Raw genomic sequence first — 19,280 nt, 5'->3', positions numbered from 1 at the left:
CCAGGAATTAGAATGTTGTTGCTGTCTATGTCTCATTCAAACAAATCTGTACTAAAGTTGAGTTGAGTTTTCCTCAGTTTATTTAACTCTATATTAGTTACTACATTATTACAAACTGTTTAAAAAAACTTGGTTATACAGTACTAAAACAGTGATTAAACAATTAAACGATCAACAAAAGTTGTCAGAACAAAACTAATTCCACACAAATCTCTCTAGCCTATCTACTCTGAGATATTGTAAATATCACTCACCAATAATCAGAATTCAATTTGAATTAGTTGTTTATTTTCCTTTCAGTTATTTATTTTTGAAGAAATCGTATGAACTTTCATCCTCATGAATAATTGTGACTAATTATGAAGGAAATTTGATGTTCTTTTTAAAGCTTCCTATGGTTTACACTTTCTTTCATAACTTTGTGTACAATTACTCCAGTTTATCTGATTACCTCTTTTAAATGTTGCTGGATATCAAATTATTCACCCTACTTGATTCCCTTCTCTCTCAGTAGGAGTTGTAATTTCCTAAGTTATAATTCTTAAAGGCTTCATAAATTATCAGAAATCAGAAACCATGGGTTTCTTTGTTTAAATATTTTGTCTTTTCACAGCCAGTTGGATGAAATTTATGAGAAAATTACCCTTGATACAAATATTTGAAGATGCACAGTACTGCATTTCTAAAAACAATAAAAAGCTTGATAGATGTTGTATTCACTCCTTTTATATTGCATGTAATTTGAGTTCAGTCTATCCCAATGAGTAAGAGACTTGTCAAATTAAGGATTATCTATGATGACCCTTTTATCCCTCTAGCATTCTTAGGCAAGTGAACAAAGTATGTTCAAGATCTAATGTGTAATTAACTGTCATTATCAATCATTTCCTTTTGTTCCATTTAGATTTCATTTTTAAAATATTTTTATGAGTTTAATTGAGAACATATATAATAGATTCCTAAAGAACCAATACGATATATATTATTTTTTTTATTTCCTACTGTACATTAGTGATAGTAAATGAAATCTCGATCAAATCCATAAGTATTTAGTCCCGCGAGAGAAAAAAGACTAATTGCAAAAAAAACAATTACACTAACCCTCCTACTAACAAGGTTGAATTAATAATATTAGCAGCCTTGGAATTGAGTGACGATCTTCGGAGGTCCAGCAAAGCATACCAGTCAACCACATCCATGTACCTTAATTACTCAAATTGTGGTAATAAACCATAAACCATCTTATCACATGTGATTTTAAGTTTCATGACATTATATCTAATTTTCTCGAAACTCAAAAATGAAATATTCTGTAACCATTGCAAGTGGGTAGGTGGAAACTCATCTTTCCATTTTCACAGAGTAAGTTGCGAAGGGGGTGATTGGTGAGAAGGGAGGAGTGGACAAGTGAGTCACGGCGGGAGATACAGATTCAGATTTATTGTCAGAGTACATACATGACATCACATACAACCCTGAGATTCTTTTTCCTGGGGGCAAGGTAAAATTACCACTTGTTGGTGGTGCAAAAAAAATACTGTACTCAATGTACACATGTAAACAAATAAATGTAAACAAACTGTGCAATACAGAGAATTTTTAAAAAATCAATGAAGTGCTAAAACTCCTTAAATTAGTCCCTGATTGAGTTTGAGACTTATGGTGGAGGGGTAGCAGCTGTTCCTAATCTGGTGGTGCACGTCTTGTGGCACCTAGACCTCTTTTCTGATGGCAGCAGTGAGAATCGAGAATTTGCTGGGTGGTGTGGATCCTTGATGATTGCAGCTGCTCTCTGACAGCAGCATTCCCTGTAGATATTCTCAAGGGTTTTACCTGTGATGTTCTGAGCTGTGACCATTACCTCTTGGAGGGTTTTATGGTCAGGAATATTGTTGTCCCCATACCAGACCATGATGCAGCCGGTCAGCACACTTTCCACCACACATCTATAGAAATTTACCAGGGTTTCTGGTGTCATACCAAACTTCCACAAACTCCTGAGGAAGTAGAGGCACTGACATACTTTCTTCATGTTGCCATCAGTGTGTTGGGTCCGGGAAAGATCCTCTGAGATAGTGACTCCCAAGAACTTAAATTTCCTCACCCTTTCTACCTCTGATCCCCCAATAATCATTGGGTCATACACCTCTGGTTTTCCCTTCCTGAACTCCATAATCAGCTCCTTGGTTTTGGTGACATTGAGTGCAAAGTTGTTGTTGGTGCTCCATTTGGCCACGTTTTCAATTTACTTCCTGTATGCTGACTCCTTGCCTTTCTTTATATAACCTACTACCGTGATATTGTCAGCTAAGTTGTAGATGATGTCATTGTCATACCATGCCACACAGTTGTAAATGTAAAGTGATTAGAGCAGTGGGCTAAGAATGCAGCCTTGTGGTGCTCTGGTACTGATAGAGATTGTGGAGATGTTCTTAGCAATCCTCACTGATTGTGGTCTGAAGCTGAGGAAATCCCTGATGCAATTACACAATGGAGTGTTGAGTTCCCCGTCTTAGAGTTTGCTTATCAGTTTTGAGGGGATGATGCTGAACTGTAGTTGATAAAGAGCATCCTGATGAATGCATCCCTTCAGGATTATACCATTGTTTAGCCATAATTAAAATACAGTAATTAATAAACATTGCTTTTAAAAATCTCTTTCCTCCAATATTGTTTCCAAACTGCTCTTTTGCAAGTGAAGAAGTTAATCAAAAGTTGATTCCACAGCAACCCCGGTGACTTTTTGGAATACAGAGAATTTGATTCACTGAATATATTTATCATGAAGCAAACCTTATAACTTAATTGGAAATATAAATTTAGAATTGCTGATGTCAACATAATAACAAAAACAGTGACTATAAAATATTCTACGCAATGAGCCCAAATGGATAGATAGCTTTGTCGACAGCTTCTTTGTTATCATTTACTTCAGAAGCTATCACAATTTCATTCACTTGAAGCTATCACTTTCTGTTTTCTGTTACTTCTTTGTTTATAGTCATATTCGGGTGAAACATGAAGCTGCTGAACATTGTAGAATCTAGTTCAATGCGAATGAGATCAGACATTGACCGAATATTCCACACAACTGAGCATTGAAAAAGGCATTAACCTGTAAATAGCTCAAATAATCTCTCCACAAAGCGTTTTGTCACTTTTTTCAAAGATGTTAAATCTGAGATATCCTTCAAAGTGTTCACTGGATAATTAGGAAATGTAATAATAGTCTCTTGTGGCTTATATTCCAGTTTACCATAGCAATCTAGGCAAGGGTAAACAAGCTGTTCCTTTAAAAAAAAGTAACTATATATTAATTTGTACACCTTTTCAATACAAAATAAAGATTCTATAAATTTATTAATGGCAGGTTTTCAGGTCCATCTAATTTAATATAGAGTGTTTTACATCGATGTCATAGAAAAAAAGTGAAATGGACTGAAGAAAAGCAATATGGTTAGCATAGCGGTTAGTGCAACACTGTTACAGCATAAGCGACCCAGATTTGAGTCCAGTGCTCTCTGTAAGGAAACTGTATGTTCTCCTTGTACTTTTGTGGATTTTCTCCAGTTCTCGGGTTTCCTTCCACCCTTCAATACGTATTGGGGCTGAGGTGTGGGTCAGGAGGAGGGTTGTAGATTAATTGAGTGGCATGGGCTTGTGGGCCAAAGGGCCTGTTACTATGCTGTATGTCTAAAATAAAATAAGAGTTTAATTGAGATCAGCTAACTCAATCAGCTAACCTCATTATTGAATTGTGTTAGCTGATTTCAACCAGACTCAGCAACTTACCAACCAGAGTGGCAATAGGCTAATGTTTCTTTATCAATTCCAGCATCTTGACTGAGAGGAAAGGAAAGTCATCTTGCTCTTCAATTGTTTATTCAAAATGGCAAGATTTAATTGAACATTCTAACCAATGTTAACTTGAAAAAAATATGATTATATTTTTTCAGGGAATGTTATTGTAGAGGGTTGTGCTTTTTTATTTTGTTATTTACACCAAATTTCTCATGCTTTTCATAAAGGTGTGAGCTTCAGCATAATTTGAGCATCTCATATATGAGGCAATATGGTGTCAGCATATGCTCAAGGATTGTCTCTGTTCAATTAAATCTTGCCATTTTGAATAAACAATTGAAGAGCAAGGTGACTTTCCTTTCCTCTCAGTCAAGATGCTGGAATTGATAAAGAAACATTAGCCTATTGCCACTCTGGTTGGTAAGTTGCTGAGTCTGGTTGAAATCAGCTAACACAATTCAATAATGAGATTAGCTGATTGAGTTAGATGATCTCAATTAAACTCTTATTTTATTTTAGACATACAGCATGGTAACAGGCCCTTTGGCCCACAAGCCCGTGCCACCCAATTACACTCAATTAATCTACAACCCTCCTCCTGACCCACACCACACCCCCAGTACGTTTTGAAGGGTGGAAGGAAACCAGAGAACTGGAGTGTTATATAGAGAATTTAGGTTAAAATGACTTAAGTTAAAATGTGATGATTAATCATAAAAAGGGAAGCCAGAACGGACAGGGAGCTTACTAGCAGCCAAGGACAAAAGGTTCAGCTGGATATGTTTTTTTTAAAACCTATCTTTTCATGGTCATAGTGAGAGACATGCAGGAGACAAAGGATTGATAAGAAGGGTGAGAAACAGAATTTAGTGTATGTAGAGTTCACAGCGTACGTAACGAACGTGATAATTAAAAATGCAGTTATACTTAGAATGCTTTTGCAATACTAACCAATTAAAACAGTATTAATAAGAAGGGGAAGGGCAAACAATAAGGGTATAAAAATCAATGCACTGTATGTATCGGGGCTTAACTGGTGAGAAGCCAGTTGAGTCCAACTCTGCAGACTTGTAAATAAAGCTTGTCGTGTCATCAGTTTTAAAGAGACTCATGTGTGAGAAGTTTTATTTCTGACAAATGGGGGCTCGTCCGGGATCTACACTCCGGCCGTGAGGGGAGGCGAGAAGAGGGACATCGGAGGCGGTGCACCCTGCTGAGTTCAGCGGCTCCTAGTCCCTTGCTCGTCGCTTCGGGCGGCTTGAGCGAGTGGTATCCGGACAAGGTGACACAACAAGACGGAGAGGAGAAGGGTGACGGTTCAATCCCCGGGAAGACACCGGTAAGTGACGACTTACGGTTGTGGTGTGGGGATTGGGTAACAGGTGTAATGGGATACACCTGTTTGGATAAAAAAACCTAACATAATAGATCAGGTATAGAGCTTTTGTCGTGGCGTGAGGACCCTGTCGTGGGACTCTAGGATAGACCCCAGGGAAACCTCGGCGGTAACCGAAGGAGGGACAGCACCTCCGACGAAGTGCCGAGAAGAGAGGGGTCAACCCCAGGGAAACCTCAGCGGTAACCGAAGGAGGGACAGTACCTCCGACGAGGCGTCTGAGAAGAAGGGAGTAGGGTCCACAACGAGAGAGTCCTCAGCAACGATAAACAGATCTAGGTGGGAAAATGGGAGGATCAAAATCTAAGGGCTCGTCTGAAAATTCAGGACAATTCCTGGGAGTTCCCCTTGACAGCCCTTTGGGGAGAATGTTTGAAAATTGGGATAGTAAAAGATATCGAGACAAAAACAAGAAAAAGATGGTCCAATATTGTCTCCTTTGGTCGAAACAACCTATTAAAGGTTCCTCGGTCTGGTGGCCGAAATTTGGATCTGATGAGGATTGGGTTAGACAAGCATTAAACATATATGTAAATTCGAGACCAAAGGTGAATCAAGAAGAGTCAGCATATGCATTTTGTTGGGTTCCCTGGCCAGGATCCTTAACAAAATGTTTTAAATTGAGGGTAGTGGGAGAAAAGAAATGGGAACCTCTGGACAACCTTCCCCCTCCTTATATTCCCCCGGTGCCTACTGCGCCCGAGGAAAGCTTATTACCGGAGGGGAAAGGTGATGAATCTGATTGCCCCGAAAGGGGCCGGGAAAAAAAGGATGAATTAAGGGAGTCGGATCCTAAACTTCCACCGGTAAACCGACCCTGGACAAGATCCCAGACTGGTCCAGGACCATCAAAGTTTTCAATAAGCCTAAATCCCCTGAGGGAAGTTCCTATGGGAGGACCGGGAGGGGGAACGGGATATGTGAATGTTCCCCTAACTAGTACAGAGGTGCGGGGATTTAAGAAAGAAATGAAAAAGTTATTGGAAGATCCTATAGGATTGGCTGAACAGCTCGACCAATTCCTGGGACCAAACACATATACGTGGGAAGAGATGCAGGCAATAATGGGAACATTATTCTCACCCCAGGAGAGGCAGATGATTCGACGGGCTGCCCTCCTCATGTGGGAATATGAACAACCTGGGGACCCCAGACCCCATGAACAAAAATATCCCTTAAATGAACCCAGGTGGGACAAACGAACACCCGAGGGATTGGCAAGTATGAGACAATATAGAGAGTGGACAATTAAAGGGATACGGGAGGCTGTGCCAAAGGGTCACAATTTCACCAAGGCATTTGGGAACCACCAGGGGAAAGACGAGTCCCCTACTGATTTTTTGGAGAGGGTGAGAAAGAATGTCCAACAGTATGCGGGCGTGGACCCTAGTACACCAATGGGTGAACAGCTTATTCGAATTGAATTTGTTTCCAAATCATGGCAGGACATTAGAAAGAAACTAGAAAAGGAGGAGGACTGGAGCGAAAAACCCCTAAGTGACCTGTTAAAAAAGGCGCAAAAAGTATATGTGCAGAGAGAAGAAGAAGATCAAAAGAGGGCGACAAAGGTTATGGTACAGACTATCCGACAGATGAATGCCGAATCCAGAGGGGAAAGAAAACAAAACCTTCCTCTAAACAATCCAAGATATCCAAGAGAGGGAAGACCCCGGAGGTTCATTAAGTGCTATTACTGCAATGAGGAATAATCCGCCCAGAATTTTTCCTCCTACCCCACGATCACGGTCATAAATTAGGCGTGAAGGTTTTTGATACATTACACCGTCAGCCCCGCTCTAGCACGGTACATTTGGGACAATGGGGAGATGATTGGCCTCCAGAACGCATAATTCAATATTATGGTCCCGCTACATGGGCTCAAGATGGATCCTGGGGTTATCGTACTCCTATTTATATGTTAAATCGCATTATTCGCTTACAAGCAGTCCTTGAAATTGTTACAAATCAAACAGCTCTAGCCCTGCAATTACTTGCATCCCAGCAAGGTCAAATGCGCTCTGCTATATATCAGAACCGTCTGGCCCTAGACTATCTCCTAGCCATGGAAGGAGGTGTATGTGGAAAGCTTAACTTGACTAACTGCTGCTTACAGATTGATGATAATGGCCAAGCCATTCGAAAAATCGCTGATAATATTCGTACTTTGTCCCATGTACCGGTTCAAACCTGGCATCCTTTTGCACAATTAAATTGGATGGACAAATGGTTTGGGGGAACCTGGTGGCGTACCTTCTTGTGGGTCATCGGAGGTATTTTATTCCTCCTACTTATTTTGCCCTGTATTATTCCCTGTCTACGCAGCCTGGTGATTTCCATGGTACAACAGGCTATGCAACCAGGGGGACTGGGAGACCCCGTTAGAATTTTACTTCAGCACGAGATTAATGTATCATGAAACGTTTCTCTTCCCCAGGTTAAAATCCCCATTCATATCTATATATATATATTACACACATTTTAAAGAGAGAAAGGGGTGGATTGTTATATAGAGAATTTAGGTTAAAATGACTTAAGTTAAAATGTGATGATTAATCATAAAAAGGGAAGCCAGAACGGACAGGGAGCTTACTAGCAGAAGTAAGAAGCATTATAAAACGTGCAATATATACAATGTAGAAAATGAGGATGTTGTTTTGGTGGCATAGAAAGAACAGTGAAATGGACAGAAGCACAGCATATAGCTTCACTTCAACTGCATTAAATTCCATATGGTTTGAGGGAGTAAAGAAACCATACAACAAAAATATGTAAATTGTTGAAAAGTAGGATCCTTCAAGGCAATAAAGTCCTTCAAGTTTGATAAAGTGGCTAAAATTGATTTAAAATATAGAGAATAAAGTCAAAGAATATTATAATTAATTAATTTGTCCTCAGCTGAAGTGCTTTGGAGATTATAACATGTGGATTTGGACTGGACTTTGTGTGGCTGCAGGTGCTGTGGTAGTGTTGGAGACAAATCCACAGGCACACCAGGTCTCTGAGGGTACCCTCTTTTGCTTCTCCATCTCTAACTGTAAGAGCCATTCTGCCGAAAATGAATCTGTCTGCCTTATAGCAGACAAAAACAAATTCCGTGTAATATTGCACTGTTTTCATTAGTCAAAAGACTCACAGTATTGTTACTGGTGATGAGACTGTCTTTCTTGCAAGACAGGAAGTTAAATTAAATAAGAGTTATCTCAAAGTTTCTAGAGGATTTGAAGAGAATACTTTTTTTTACACAAAAGAATTGTCAGAATCTATGATATTGGAATCTGATAAAAGATACGGTGAGGTGTTTTTCATTCTTTTTCAGGACATCGATGACGAAGCCACCATTTAATGTCCTTACTATGTGGTACTTGAGATGGGGGTGATGAGCCACCTTCTTCAACTCCTGTCCTTCTCGTGAGTATTTCCAAGACTAATGCGAGTGGAAACAAAGCAATAACAAGTTTTTCTGTCTGCTATTTGGCAGGGAACATGCAAGTTGTGGCTTTTTTATATACTTGAACCTCTTGGCCTGATGTTTATAGATTTGTGAGGTGTTTGCCAAACAATTGTAGTTTATTTTGAAGATGGTAGATACTCAATCCGTTGCTAACTAATGGTGGAAGTAATAAATGCTTAGTGATAGATAGGTATTACTTTCTCCTAGGTTCTTGAGTGTTATAGGACTGTAGTCATCCAGTCAAGCAGAGGCAATTCCATCACTGTTTCGAGCCCAGAGGACCCCAAAACCCAGCAGCAATAGAAATTCACCAAGGCAAATGATTACTTAACAAAAGTTGCTTTTAATTTTCTTTAAATATAAAAACCAGATCAAACTTTAACTTTTTACTATTAACTTAACCTAACTTAACCCCCTTCTAATTCTAAGCGCACATGTATGCAATGTGTATATGTTCAGGAAAGTTCTTTGCTTTAATAATCTAATCATTCACTTCTCACTTCTTCATGTTCACTGGTATATTATGCATAGAATTTAACATTTATGAATTTTCACCACATTCTGGTGCTTAAAGGTAAATGGTTACCGCTCAGGAAGATTCTAGTTGGTTTCAGAGAGAGATTTGTTGCTCGTTGGACACACACCCAAACTGATTTCCTCCAATCAGTCACTTCAGAGTCTTGCCAAAGAAACTTTCCCCATCACAGATTTTCCAAATTATAACCTCTTTTTCCAGGTCATCACAGAGTTCCTCTTGTTTCCCTTATTTCAGGAGAAACACCCTAGCCAGCCATTTCCTCTTGTAAGGACAACAAAGGTTTTCAACAGGCTGAACTCAGAACTCTCAACTTGTCTTCAAAATGGGATTTTCAACAAGCCTGCCAGCTTGCCATGTTGCAACCTCAAAAGCTACTGAAGAACTCAGTTCTCTCTCCCTCTGCTTGTAAAAACCAAACCTCCTTGCAGGGCTCCAAACCCAACTTTTGAAAGATCTTTATCAGCACTTTGAACCTAGACTTTTCCATTTGCACCTGATTTTGAAATTCTTTCCCAAAGCAGTTCCATTGTCTTTGCAAAATTATTGGTGCCTGAAAGTCTAGCTTCAGCAAAACTCTTGCATTTTAAATGAGATGTAAAGTGTTACTCTATTTGTGAAATGACCTACACTGAACCCCCATAATCTATCTCTTTTAAAAACATATTTATATATAATATAACCCATAACAGTCACATTTTTAACGAGTAAATTATCTGGAAAATGGATCACTTGCTGTTCCCATTGTAACTATACTTATGCGACTGATCCATTTGAGTTCCTAGTCATGATGCTGATGTTATGTAATATAAATACAGTATTCACTTTGATATGCATCCAACACCTCCTCCCTTTAAGAGTCTATTTCATCAAAAAGTATTAGCATTGATTGTCTGCAGGTACAGGGTGACCAAAGGGCCTGTTTCTGTGCTGTTTTATTCCATGAGTGAAATGGATGAAAACTGTGAGTTATAATGCTGTTAGGTCTACCTCAAGGCTGAGATAGACAATTTTTTTGAAATATACAAGAGTCAGGTGTTATAGAAACAGGTGGGAAAGTAAAGTTCAGATCAGCCTTGCTATTATGGAAATGTTAAGCAAATAGGTAGTCTGGCCTCTTTATGTTATAAGTATTTCTAAAATTGTGCATAGTTTTGAAAAAATGTTTTCAATTAAGTTTCTCTTAATTCCTGATGCATTTGTTCACTCTCTATACATTAATTTGTTGTTTTTTTACCCCTGTCAGTCTGATTTTAGTGAAAGTTTAATGTAGCCAATTACATTTTGGTATGGATAGATGATCAACTGGCCAATAGGAAACTAAATATGTTCAAATGCATATTTTTTCTGATCAGTAAGTTGCAGCGATATCAGTGCTAGGGCCTCAACTCTTTACAGTTGTTATGAATTATGCAAGAAGGTAATGAGGCATGGTCATTCGATTTTCAACATCACAAATATATGCTAGAAAATAAGTTATGAAGAAATTATGAACTTTTGGCCAGCCATGGTTTTATTGGATGCTGGAACAATGAACGGATAGGTGGTTGTGTTTAAATTCAGGAAGTTGTAAGGAAGCAAAAGTAATGCAAAATCACTGGCATTGACTGCACCAAATTGATTATTTCAGTATCATATATGCTATGAAGTTTGTTGATTCTCGTGTCTCACCTGACATAGCTGTTGATAGAAGAAGACATCTGCACTTCATAACCTGTGTGTGTGGTGGCTACTGGGTATTGTTCCATCGCCGTTGGATGCAAAATCCAGGCTGTTGTCCACAATGGAACTTCTGTTCTGGTGCTCACCACATATGTTGCTCAAGGCCTATTGACTAGCTCCTAGTTCACTTTTCCACCAACTCCGGTTTGACTTTGCTAGGTAGTTATCCCATTAAATCACTGGGATCATGAGTATTAGCTTTTCTGAGTTACCCATCTTATTTGAGCTTTGTGAAAGTAGTCAAACAAGTTTATTGTCATTCGATTGCACAAGTACAACCAGTGTTCTCTGGTCCTTGGTGCAAAACACGCAGGCACACAACCAAACATAACACACATACTAACAGACAATACATACGCAAGACAAATATTCATATATGCAAATATTTTTTTCCTGAATATAATAATCTCAGATGGTTAGTGTGAGTGGTTCTTTTGGTTGCTCAGCATTCTCATTGTCTGTGGGAAGAAGCTGTTCCTCAGCTAGTTGTGCTGGCTCTTATACTCCTGTATCTCTTAAAATTGTTTGCTTCAAACACTACTTGCAACTTTCACAAACCTAACTACGTAAAACATCACGCGAATGTTATTTAACTTCATGCTGCATTAAAGTGATCTCCAACAGTAATTGACGAAAATCAAAATCATTGATGACCCCTTCCACCCCGCACACAGCATCTTTCAGCTGCTCACGTTCTGGAAGAGATACCAGAGTATCAAGGCCAGTGTCACCAGGTACAGCTTATTCCCACAGGAAGAGAGAATGTTGAATGACCAAAGGAACTGCTTACACTAACCGAGATTCTCATATATGTAAAACAATATGTATTTATTTGTATCGATTAAATACTTGTCCTGCATATATGTATTGCCTGTCTGTATGTGTGTTGTGCCTGTATGTTTTGCCTGAGAACACTGTTTCATCTGGTTGTACGTGTACAATCAGAAAAAAATATCCAGAGATTCTCTGTCTAGTGTCTGGAAGTCACTATTCAATCCATATTTTCACAATTGTTACAAGTTAACCTTGATTAGAAGGAGGAGCTAGATTAGATTTAGCTATTTTTTTTCTTTTTAGATTAACTGGTTAAACATGGGTTTAAATATGATTGTCATGGATCATATAATTAAGATAGAATTTACCCTTTGTTTCGATAAAGGAATTGTTTAATTCAGTCATTTATTTTCTATCCAGTACCATATTGGATTATATAAAGAGATAAATGGCTCAGGACCATAATGATAGAATTTTATGTTTTAAATAAATATTGTTAAAGAAACAATTATGGATAGGTTTTTGATTGATTTATATTTAATTTGTGATATGCATATGATACGACCTGTTGTTTGTTATGTACGATTTGTATGTTAAATTCAATACAAATATTTTAAAAAGAAAACAATAAACTGGAGTTATTGCATTCATGAATAAATCGAGAGCAATCACAATTCAGCGCGCATGCGCAGAATACACCCCCCCCCCCCCCCCCCCCAGAAGGCAACCGACCAATGGCGGCGCAGGGCGGGTGCTGCAGCCCAGTTTGAAGGGATCCGCAGCGACAGCCGGCGTATGTGCTCATGGAGGCGGCCTTGGAGAATGCGGAGCGGTTCGCCGACGTGCTGGCGGTAGCGCGAAGTCCGTGGGCCAGCGACTGGGACGAGGTGGCGGTGAGCCGAGCTTTCCAATGGGCCCGTTACTTCGAGCACTTGAACGCCCAGCTGGCGGGGAGCGCGGGCGCTCAGGCGGCCTGGCGGCGGCGGCTCCGGAGCCGGCGGGCGGACCTGCGGCTGGAAGAGCTGGGCCGCGGCCAGGAGGTGCTCAGCCAGGCGCTGCTGCTCAACCCCGCCGCCTCGGTCGCCGCCTTCCATCGCGCTGCCGCCGCCTGGCGCCGTGGCGCCGGTCGCAGCTGCGAGGCCGCGCTGTCATCGTCGCTCGGCAGCGCCGTCAGGCGAGCGGCGGCGGTGCGTGTCCTTCGGGCCTGCGGGCAGAGCGCGACTGGGCCCGGCGCTGAGCCGCCAGAACAGCGGGCCGCGGTCGCAACCCAAGCGGCGATCCTGTGCCAGCGCCTTGGGGAGCAGAGGCAGGATTTACCGGAGCAGGAGGTTTTACGACGGGCCTTGACAGCCGGCGGTTGGGAGCCAATCGCCGAGTTGCTGGCGGGTGCTGCTGCGCCACCGCCCGCGCTGCAGTGGTTGCTGGGGAACGCTAGCGCCGCCTGCCGTGAGCTGCCATGCGCAGTGTTGACCGAACTCGCTGCTCGGCAGCCGGCGTTTGCGCGTGCGTACTCGAACTACCTCCTGCAGTGGGCCGGTGGCATGCGGTTCGATGCGGGAAGTGGCCAATGGATACACGAAGAGGCGCCCGAGCAAAACTGGGAGAGGTTGTTACAGCACTTTGCCAGTCTCCTGCAGGGTCCGCCGAAAATTAAGGAGTCGACGCAAGAGACGTTAAACTCTTTGAAAACCACAGATGGAAACTTTGAAGTTTGGGGGATCAGTGTCTGGACAGATCTGTTACTCGCATTAACACGATAGAAATGTGTTTGATTATACGCTGTATTCTGAAATATACTTGGGTGTTGAAAGCTAGGAAGATGCTTGCACAGCGAAAATTATTTCCTGATATTCAGTCCAACTGAAATAATACTGAATACATTGGCATAAAGCAGGGAGTGCTCAGATCTGATAGTATCTGGACAAACAGCTAAGGATTCAAATTTTCATGGAACAGGAAGGAGCAAGGCATTGGCCACCGTCTAAACGAGCCCAGCTGGGTATTTTTTTGGCTCCGTTTTTTATTTATAAAGTCTGGCCTGTAGGGCATCTTTCACAGGCCTGGCGTTCAATTTTCCATACCATATAGCCTGTGACTAGGCAAAAGATTGAATGACAAAATGAGTGAGAAAGCAGATGTCACTGGGACCTGCCAGTGCGTTCAGTACTTCTGTGTTCAGATGTCCAGCCTCTGCTATTTTGCTTTAAAATGTTGGTATGTTTTTTTTTTGTCTTGACAAGTGGTTTAAAGAGGAACTTGGCACCTTTACATTCCATTTGAGTAAAACTAAGCTGTAATGTGATTATTCAGAAATCTTGATGGTTTAACGTCTGCCTCACTGAATTCTGGTTTCTGCACTCCCCATGAATTCACTGGGTCCTGGTTACTGCAGTCTTACCAGGTTTATTCAACGTAACATTGGTTTTTTTTAAGTGAATTAAAAGTTAGTATTTTCTTCCCAACAATTATTTTTCCAAATGGTTTTTAAATGTTATAATATCTACCTTTTGCAGTTAGTTTCAACTATAAAGCACTATGTACAGATGAGAGAACTTGCCACGGTTATCTTTTAAATCTCTCTTTCCTCCCCCCCCCCCCTCCCCCCCCTCCCCCCCCCCCCCACCCCCCCACCACTACTTTGCCTTAAATCACTGTAAAGGATGCAGAAGTATCACACAGGAATGTCAAACACTAAGGGAAGTTTCCTCTGCTTTGTGTGTGATGAAGATTAGACAATATGATTGAAACCAAGGCTGCATAAACACAAAGGTTTCTTGTTTTGTGTACTATTTCTTTGTTCTGGCAATCCCTTTTAAGAATTTTATTCTGTACCTTATTGGAAGCTATTTACTGGTAGTTGTGGCCCCTGCAAACATTAACATTTTTTCATTTCACATTTCATAGTTTTAAAAGCACTTCTTGTGCCTTTTTTCTAATGGAGATCCCCAACCTATTTCTAGATGGTTATTAATAATATATATTTTTTTATGCAATTCCTGTCTTAACCCAGTGCAGTAGAGGGTGGATCGAGTTTATGCTGTTTTAAGTTTTATCTTTTTACACACACTTCAGTTTTTCTTCATTGTACTGTATTTATTGTAAAACAATTAAAAAAAAAAAAATTGAAAAAGAAAAATATAATCGTTTGAGTCTTGGCAGCAGTATTTTCAGCAGTAATTATTTTACTTTGAAGATTCTTTTTGTATTGAATTTGTGTCGATGAGGTGTAAAATTTGGCATTTTCAGCAATGTATCCAGATGATTCATGATGCAAGAGGCTTTAATTTCCACTCCAGAAACTTGAGCACCTAATCTAAGTTGACACCATGTGCTCTAAAAAGAAAGTGTGATGCTGTCCTTGGCGCCACTGAACTGACGCCTAGTTCTCTTGTGAAAAGACATTAAAGAATTCAAGTCTCTATCCATGGGCTTGTTCAAACATCAGATATATTCTCCTGACTCCTGTATAAATTTGAAATGATCCACCTGAAATTTGACTTGATTATTGATCATTATTTGTGGGGGTTGTCTGTTTGGAAACTTTGCAATGTTTTATAATTCAAACATTCTTGATTTAAATTCTTTGAGATATTGAGATTGGAGGGGGGGGGGAAGAGAAAGTCAATATAAATGTCAATTCTTTGGTTTGTTTAGTTAATCCATTTGTTTTCTGAATATCAAAATATTGAAGTGTTAACATGGAATATTGAAGTGTTAACAAGTGAAGTTGTAACATGGAAATAAATGACACTCTCCTGACCATAATTTCAACCAGAAGTGTGATCATGCCATTTGTATATTTTGAAGTTTAAAAAAAAAGAGATTAAAGTGATCTTTATCATTGTATGCTTGATTTGTTTGTCGCATCCATAGAAATTATATATTATACAGTTTGCATGTGATTAATACTTGGAAGTTATAAAAATCCAGCAGATTACTAAGGACTCCCTTGCTCCTATCTACCTTGATATTTATTTTTTCTCTTCTGTGAACATTCTGGGCTGGTACTAAATATAAACCATTTTTTTGCTTTGTCCTTGTCATTTGTTTCTTCACAATGCTTGTAGAAACTATTGACCAATTCTAATTGTGATGCAAAGGTGAGAAAGTCAAGAAGAGTAATATGGAACGAAATCTTGAGGTATAAAAAGTGTTCCTGACGCACTATATCCATAAAATATGGGAGCAGTGGGAGGCCCATTGACCCATCGAGTCTGCTCTGCCATTCTAATCATGAATTGATCCATCCTCCCACTCACGGGCTTTCTCCCCATAACACTTGATGCCTTGACTAATCAAATACCTGTCAATCTTTGCCTTAAGTACACTCAACAACTGTGCTTCCACAGCTGCCTGTGGTGATACTCCAAAGACTCTCGACCCTCTGACTAAAGTAATTTTTCTACACCTCTGTTTTAAATTGACACCCTTTTACAACTCTCTCTGCTCTAATCCCTGAAGGGGTCATGTTTAGTCAGCAAGACTGATTGAGAAGGAATCTGTTGCGGATGTCCTGGAAGAGGAATCTCTGAAAACCAGCAAGAACCCTCCTGAGTGGTAATCATTTGCCTGTTAAGCACCAAAAACTGGTGAACTTTGTTGATGCTAACTTCTGTGCACAGTAAAAGAATTGCCTGCACCAGTGAGATTGGACTGTGATCCAAAGAACTTTTCTAATCTTAAATATACATTACACACACCTGTACTTAGTATTAGAGGGGGTGGGGGGAGAAATTAAGTAGGTTAAGTAATAAGTTAAAGTCTAATTCTGTTTTCTTGTTCAAATATAATTAAAAGCTTTTTTTTTTAAATATCTCTTTGTGGTGCATATCTATTGCTGCCGGTTTTTGGGATCCTCTGGACTCCGTAACAGTAGGTTTTTGAAAGGTGAAAGGAAACCAGAGTGCCTGGTGGAAACCTACATAGACACAGGGAGAATGTACAAACTCCTTACAGACAGTGCTGGATTTGAACCAGAATGCTGGCATTGTAATAGATGAAGGGTCTTGATCTGACTGCTTGTTTTCTTCCCTTGTAGCTACTTGACCCATTGAGTTCACTCACCAACATTTGCTCCAGGTTACAGAATTTACTGACTTTTGTGTCTCCATTGGGTTATACAGTTTTACAAAAGATCCTCTGCTAATTTTGATAAATTAGCATCCTGGACTTGTGTTCGGGGATAAGTTTGCAGATGTCATGAAATAAAGTGGAATCAGTGAAGTCTGCATATCCTGTGATTGTAGTGTAAACAAAATTGCTGGAGAAACGTAGTATTAAAATGAATATTAAAATAATTAAAGTGAATTAAAACAAAAAGATAGCTGAGAGATTAAGGATGCACCATGAATATGATACAGACTGGTACGACCTTCGTAAGGCACCAATAGATGGCTTTGGAATGTAGGCAGTGCAGATAAGGAATGTGTGTTTTTGCTGAATGTTGAGTAAATATAACCCAATGTTCTTATTATTCAATCTTGATACAGGGAGATAGGGGAGGCGGCAACAAAGGGTGTTATTTTCCTTGTATGTAAAGTAATGATGTAATCTTTTAGTTTGACTTTTTTACTTGAGTGTATAAAAGTTGATGCATCCCTTTGTCGGTCAGAGACCCCTGGTGACTGCTTTCGAGGCTGTACACAGTAAGGGTTCTCTCAGGTTAACATGGTGTCCAATAAAGAGTTAGCTGTGCCAGTTCTGTACGCTCTGTTCTTCGCATCAGGAAGCGGCAGTTTCAATACAACAATCTCACCCTCTCCCCTAATCTTTTCTCTCCTGCCCTCCTATCTATGTTCACCTATGGCTTCTTAGTTGTTGGCCTATGCTCCACCCTTACCTCTTTATTCAGGCACCTGCCTGCTTTTTTTCTCAAACTTTGATGAAGGGCTCGGGCCTAAAACATTGGTAACGTATCTTTGCCTCCTAAGGACACTACAGGACCTGCTGAGTTTTTCAAGGAATTTTGTATTGTAATAAATAATAAGATTTGAAACATCCAAGAGAAAATATGCTGGTAAAATAGACCATTACATGGTCTATTACAGGTAACACAGAGTTTGAAGTAAAGCACATAGGAAAAATAAGGAGAAGCAATATATATTGGTGCAGTTTCAAAGGGGTGGGAGTGAGGAAAGGAACTGGCTTGCAGCAGTGGGTACACAAATGAAAGGTGGAGAGATGGGTTTTTTTTTAAATTTGTAAATATTGTTTGGTATATATTTGTATTAAATTTGTTGTGACGAGAGTTAATACATGTTTATGTATTTAAGTTCCTTCAACTGCAAAGTGTATACAATTTTGAAATTCAAAATTTGCCATACAAATTATTTTCTACTGGAAATATTAAAAATCCCTTTACAAATTGAGAGGAAATTGGAAATGAGACTGCAATCAGAAGAATCTTGTTTATGGTCATGAACGTCATGAAATTTGTTGTTTTGTGACAGCAGTATTTTGCAGAATAAAATGCAAAATGGCTAAAAATACAAGATTTTTCTTTAAATGCAAAAAAGAAAAATTTACATTTTCAGATTTATTGTCAGGGGACATACGACATCACAAAGCCCTGAGATTCTTTTTTCTGCAGATGAGGCACAATAACCACTTATTGGTCGTGCAAAAAGACGGTACAGTGTATACGTGTAACAAATAAATGTAAACAGGTAATAAATGTAAACAAACTGCAATAGAGTGAGAATTAGAAAAAATGAAGTGCACAAGTATGAGTCCTTAAATGAAACCCTGATTGAGTTTGTTGTTGAGAAGACTGATATTGGAGGGGTAGCAGCAGGTCCTGAACCTCATGATGCGAGTCTTGTGCCACCTATATCTCCTGATGGCAACAGCGAGAACTGAGCATATGCTGGGAGGTGTGGATCCTTGATGATCGCTGCTGGAGCTCTCTGACATCAGCGTTCCCTGTAGATGTTTGATAGTGGGGAGGGTTTTGCCTGTGATTTCCTGGGTTGCGTCCACTACCTTTGGAAGGGCTTTATGCTCCGGGGTATTGGTGTCCCTATTACCAGATTGATGTAGCCGGTCAGCACACTTTCCACCACACATCTATAGAAATTTGCCAGGGTTTCTGGTATCCTACCCAACCTCCACAAACTCCTGAGGAATTGGATGCTCTGACGTGGTTTCTTCACAATGCTATTTGTATGTTGGGTGCAGAAAAGAACTTCCAAGAGAGTGACTTGCAAGAACTTAAATTTGCTCACCCTCTCCACCTCTGATCCTCCAATAATCATTGATTGGACACCTCTGGTTTTCCCTTCTTAAAGTCAATCAGCTCTTTGGTTTTGGTGACAACGAGGGCAAGATTGTTGTCTGTGGTTTTGGCCATGGGTTCATTGTTCATTCAAAATCTTTGCAGAGGGGAAGAAGCTGTTTTTGAGTTGTTGAGTGTGTGTCTTCAGGCTTCTGCACCTCCTTTCTGTCGGCAGGAGTGATGAAAGGGCAGTGAGAATCCTTGATTTATAGTTTTTTGGTGAGACTATTTCAAGTGGACATCTGATTTTTAACACAAAATGGTCATGCAATTGAGGGTGGAACCTCAAAGAGGGTTTTTTTTTTCCTATTTGTGATGTGATGATTTG

At 39.9% G+C, this 19,280-nt stretch overlaps 1 protein-coding gene and 1 long non-coding RNA gene across 2 annotated transcripts; both read left to right on the top strand.

The window, feature by feature from the left end:
- The first annotated feature begins 4,460 nt into the window (after positions 1-4,460).
- LOC138746718 (uncharacterized) lies at positions 4,461-12,135 on the top strand. Its single transcript, XR_011347058.1, has 3 exons — positions 4,461-5,140; positions 8,514-8,605; positions 9,421-12,135. It is a non-coding gene; the product is annotated as an uncharacterized lncRNA (long non-coding RNA).
- Positions 12,136-12,402: 267 nt separating this feature from the next.
- On the top strand, positions 12,403-14,286 carry LOC138746710 (Fanconi anemia group F protein-like). The gene has a single exon (XM_069905037.1). It carries the CDS (start codon positions 12,483-12,485, stop codon positions 13,437-13,439), a length of 957 nt encoding a protein of 318 aa, XP_069761138.1. The 5' UTR covers positions 12,403-12,482; the 3' UTR covers positions 13,440-14,286.
- Positions 14,287-19,280: the final 4,994 nt, after the last annotated feature.

Source organism: Narcine bancroftii, chromosome 1 (genome assembly GCF_036971445.1).
Source record: "Narcine bancroftii isolate sNarBan1 chromosome 1, sNarBan1.hap1, whole genome shotgun sequence".
Taxonomy (NCBI): domain Eukaryota; kingdom Metazoa; phylum Chordata; class Chondrichthyes; order Torpediniformes; family Narcinidae; genus Narcine; species Narcine bancroftii.
This window is presented reverse-complemented; position numbering and strand designations above follow the sequence as displayed.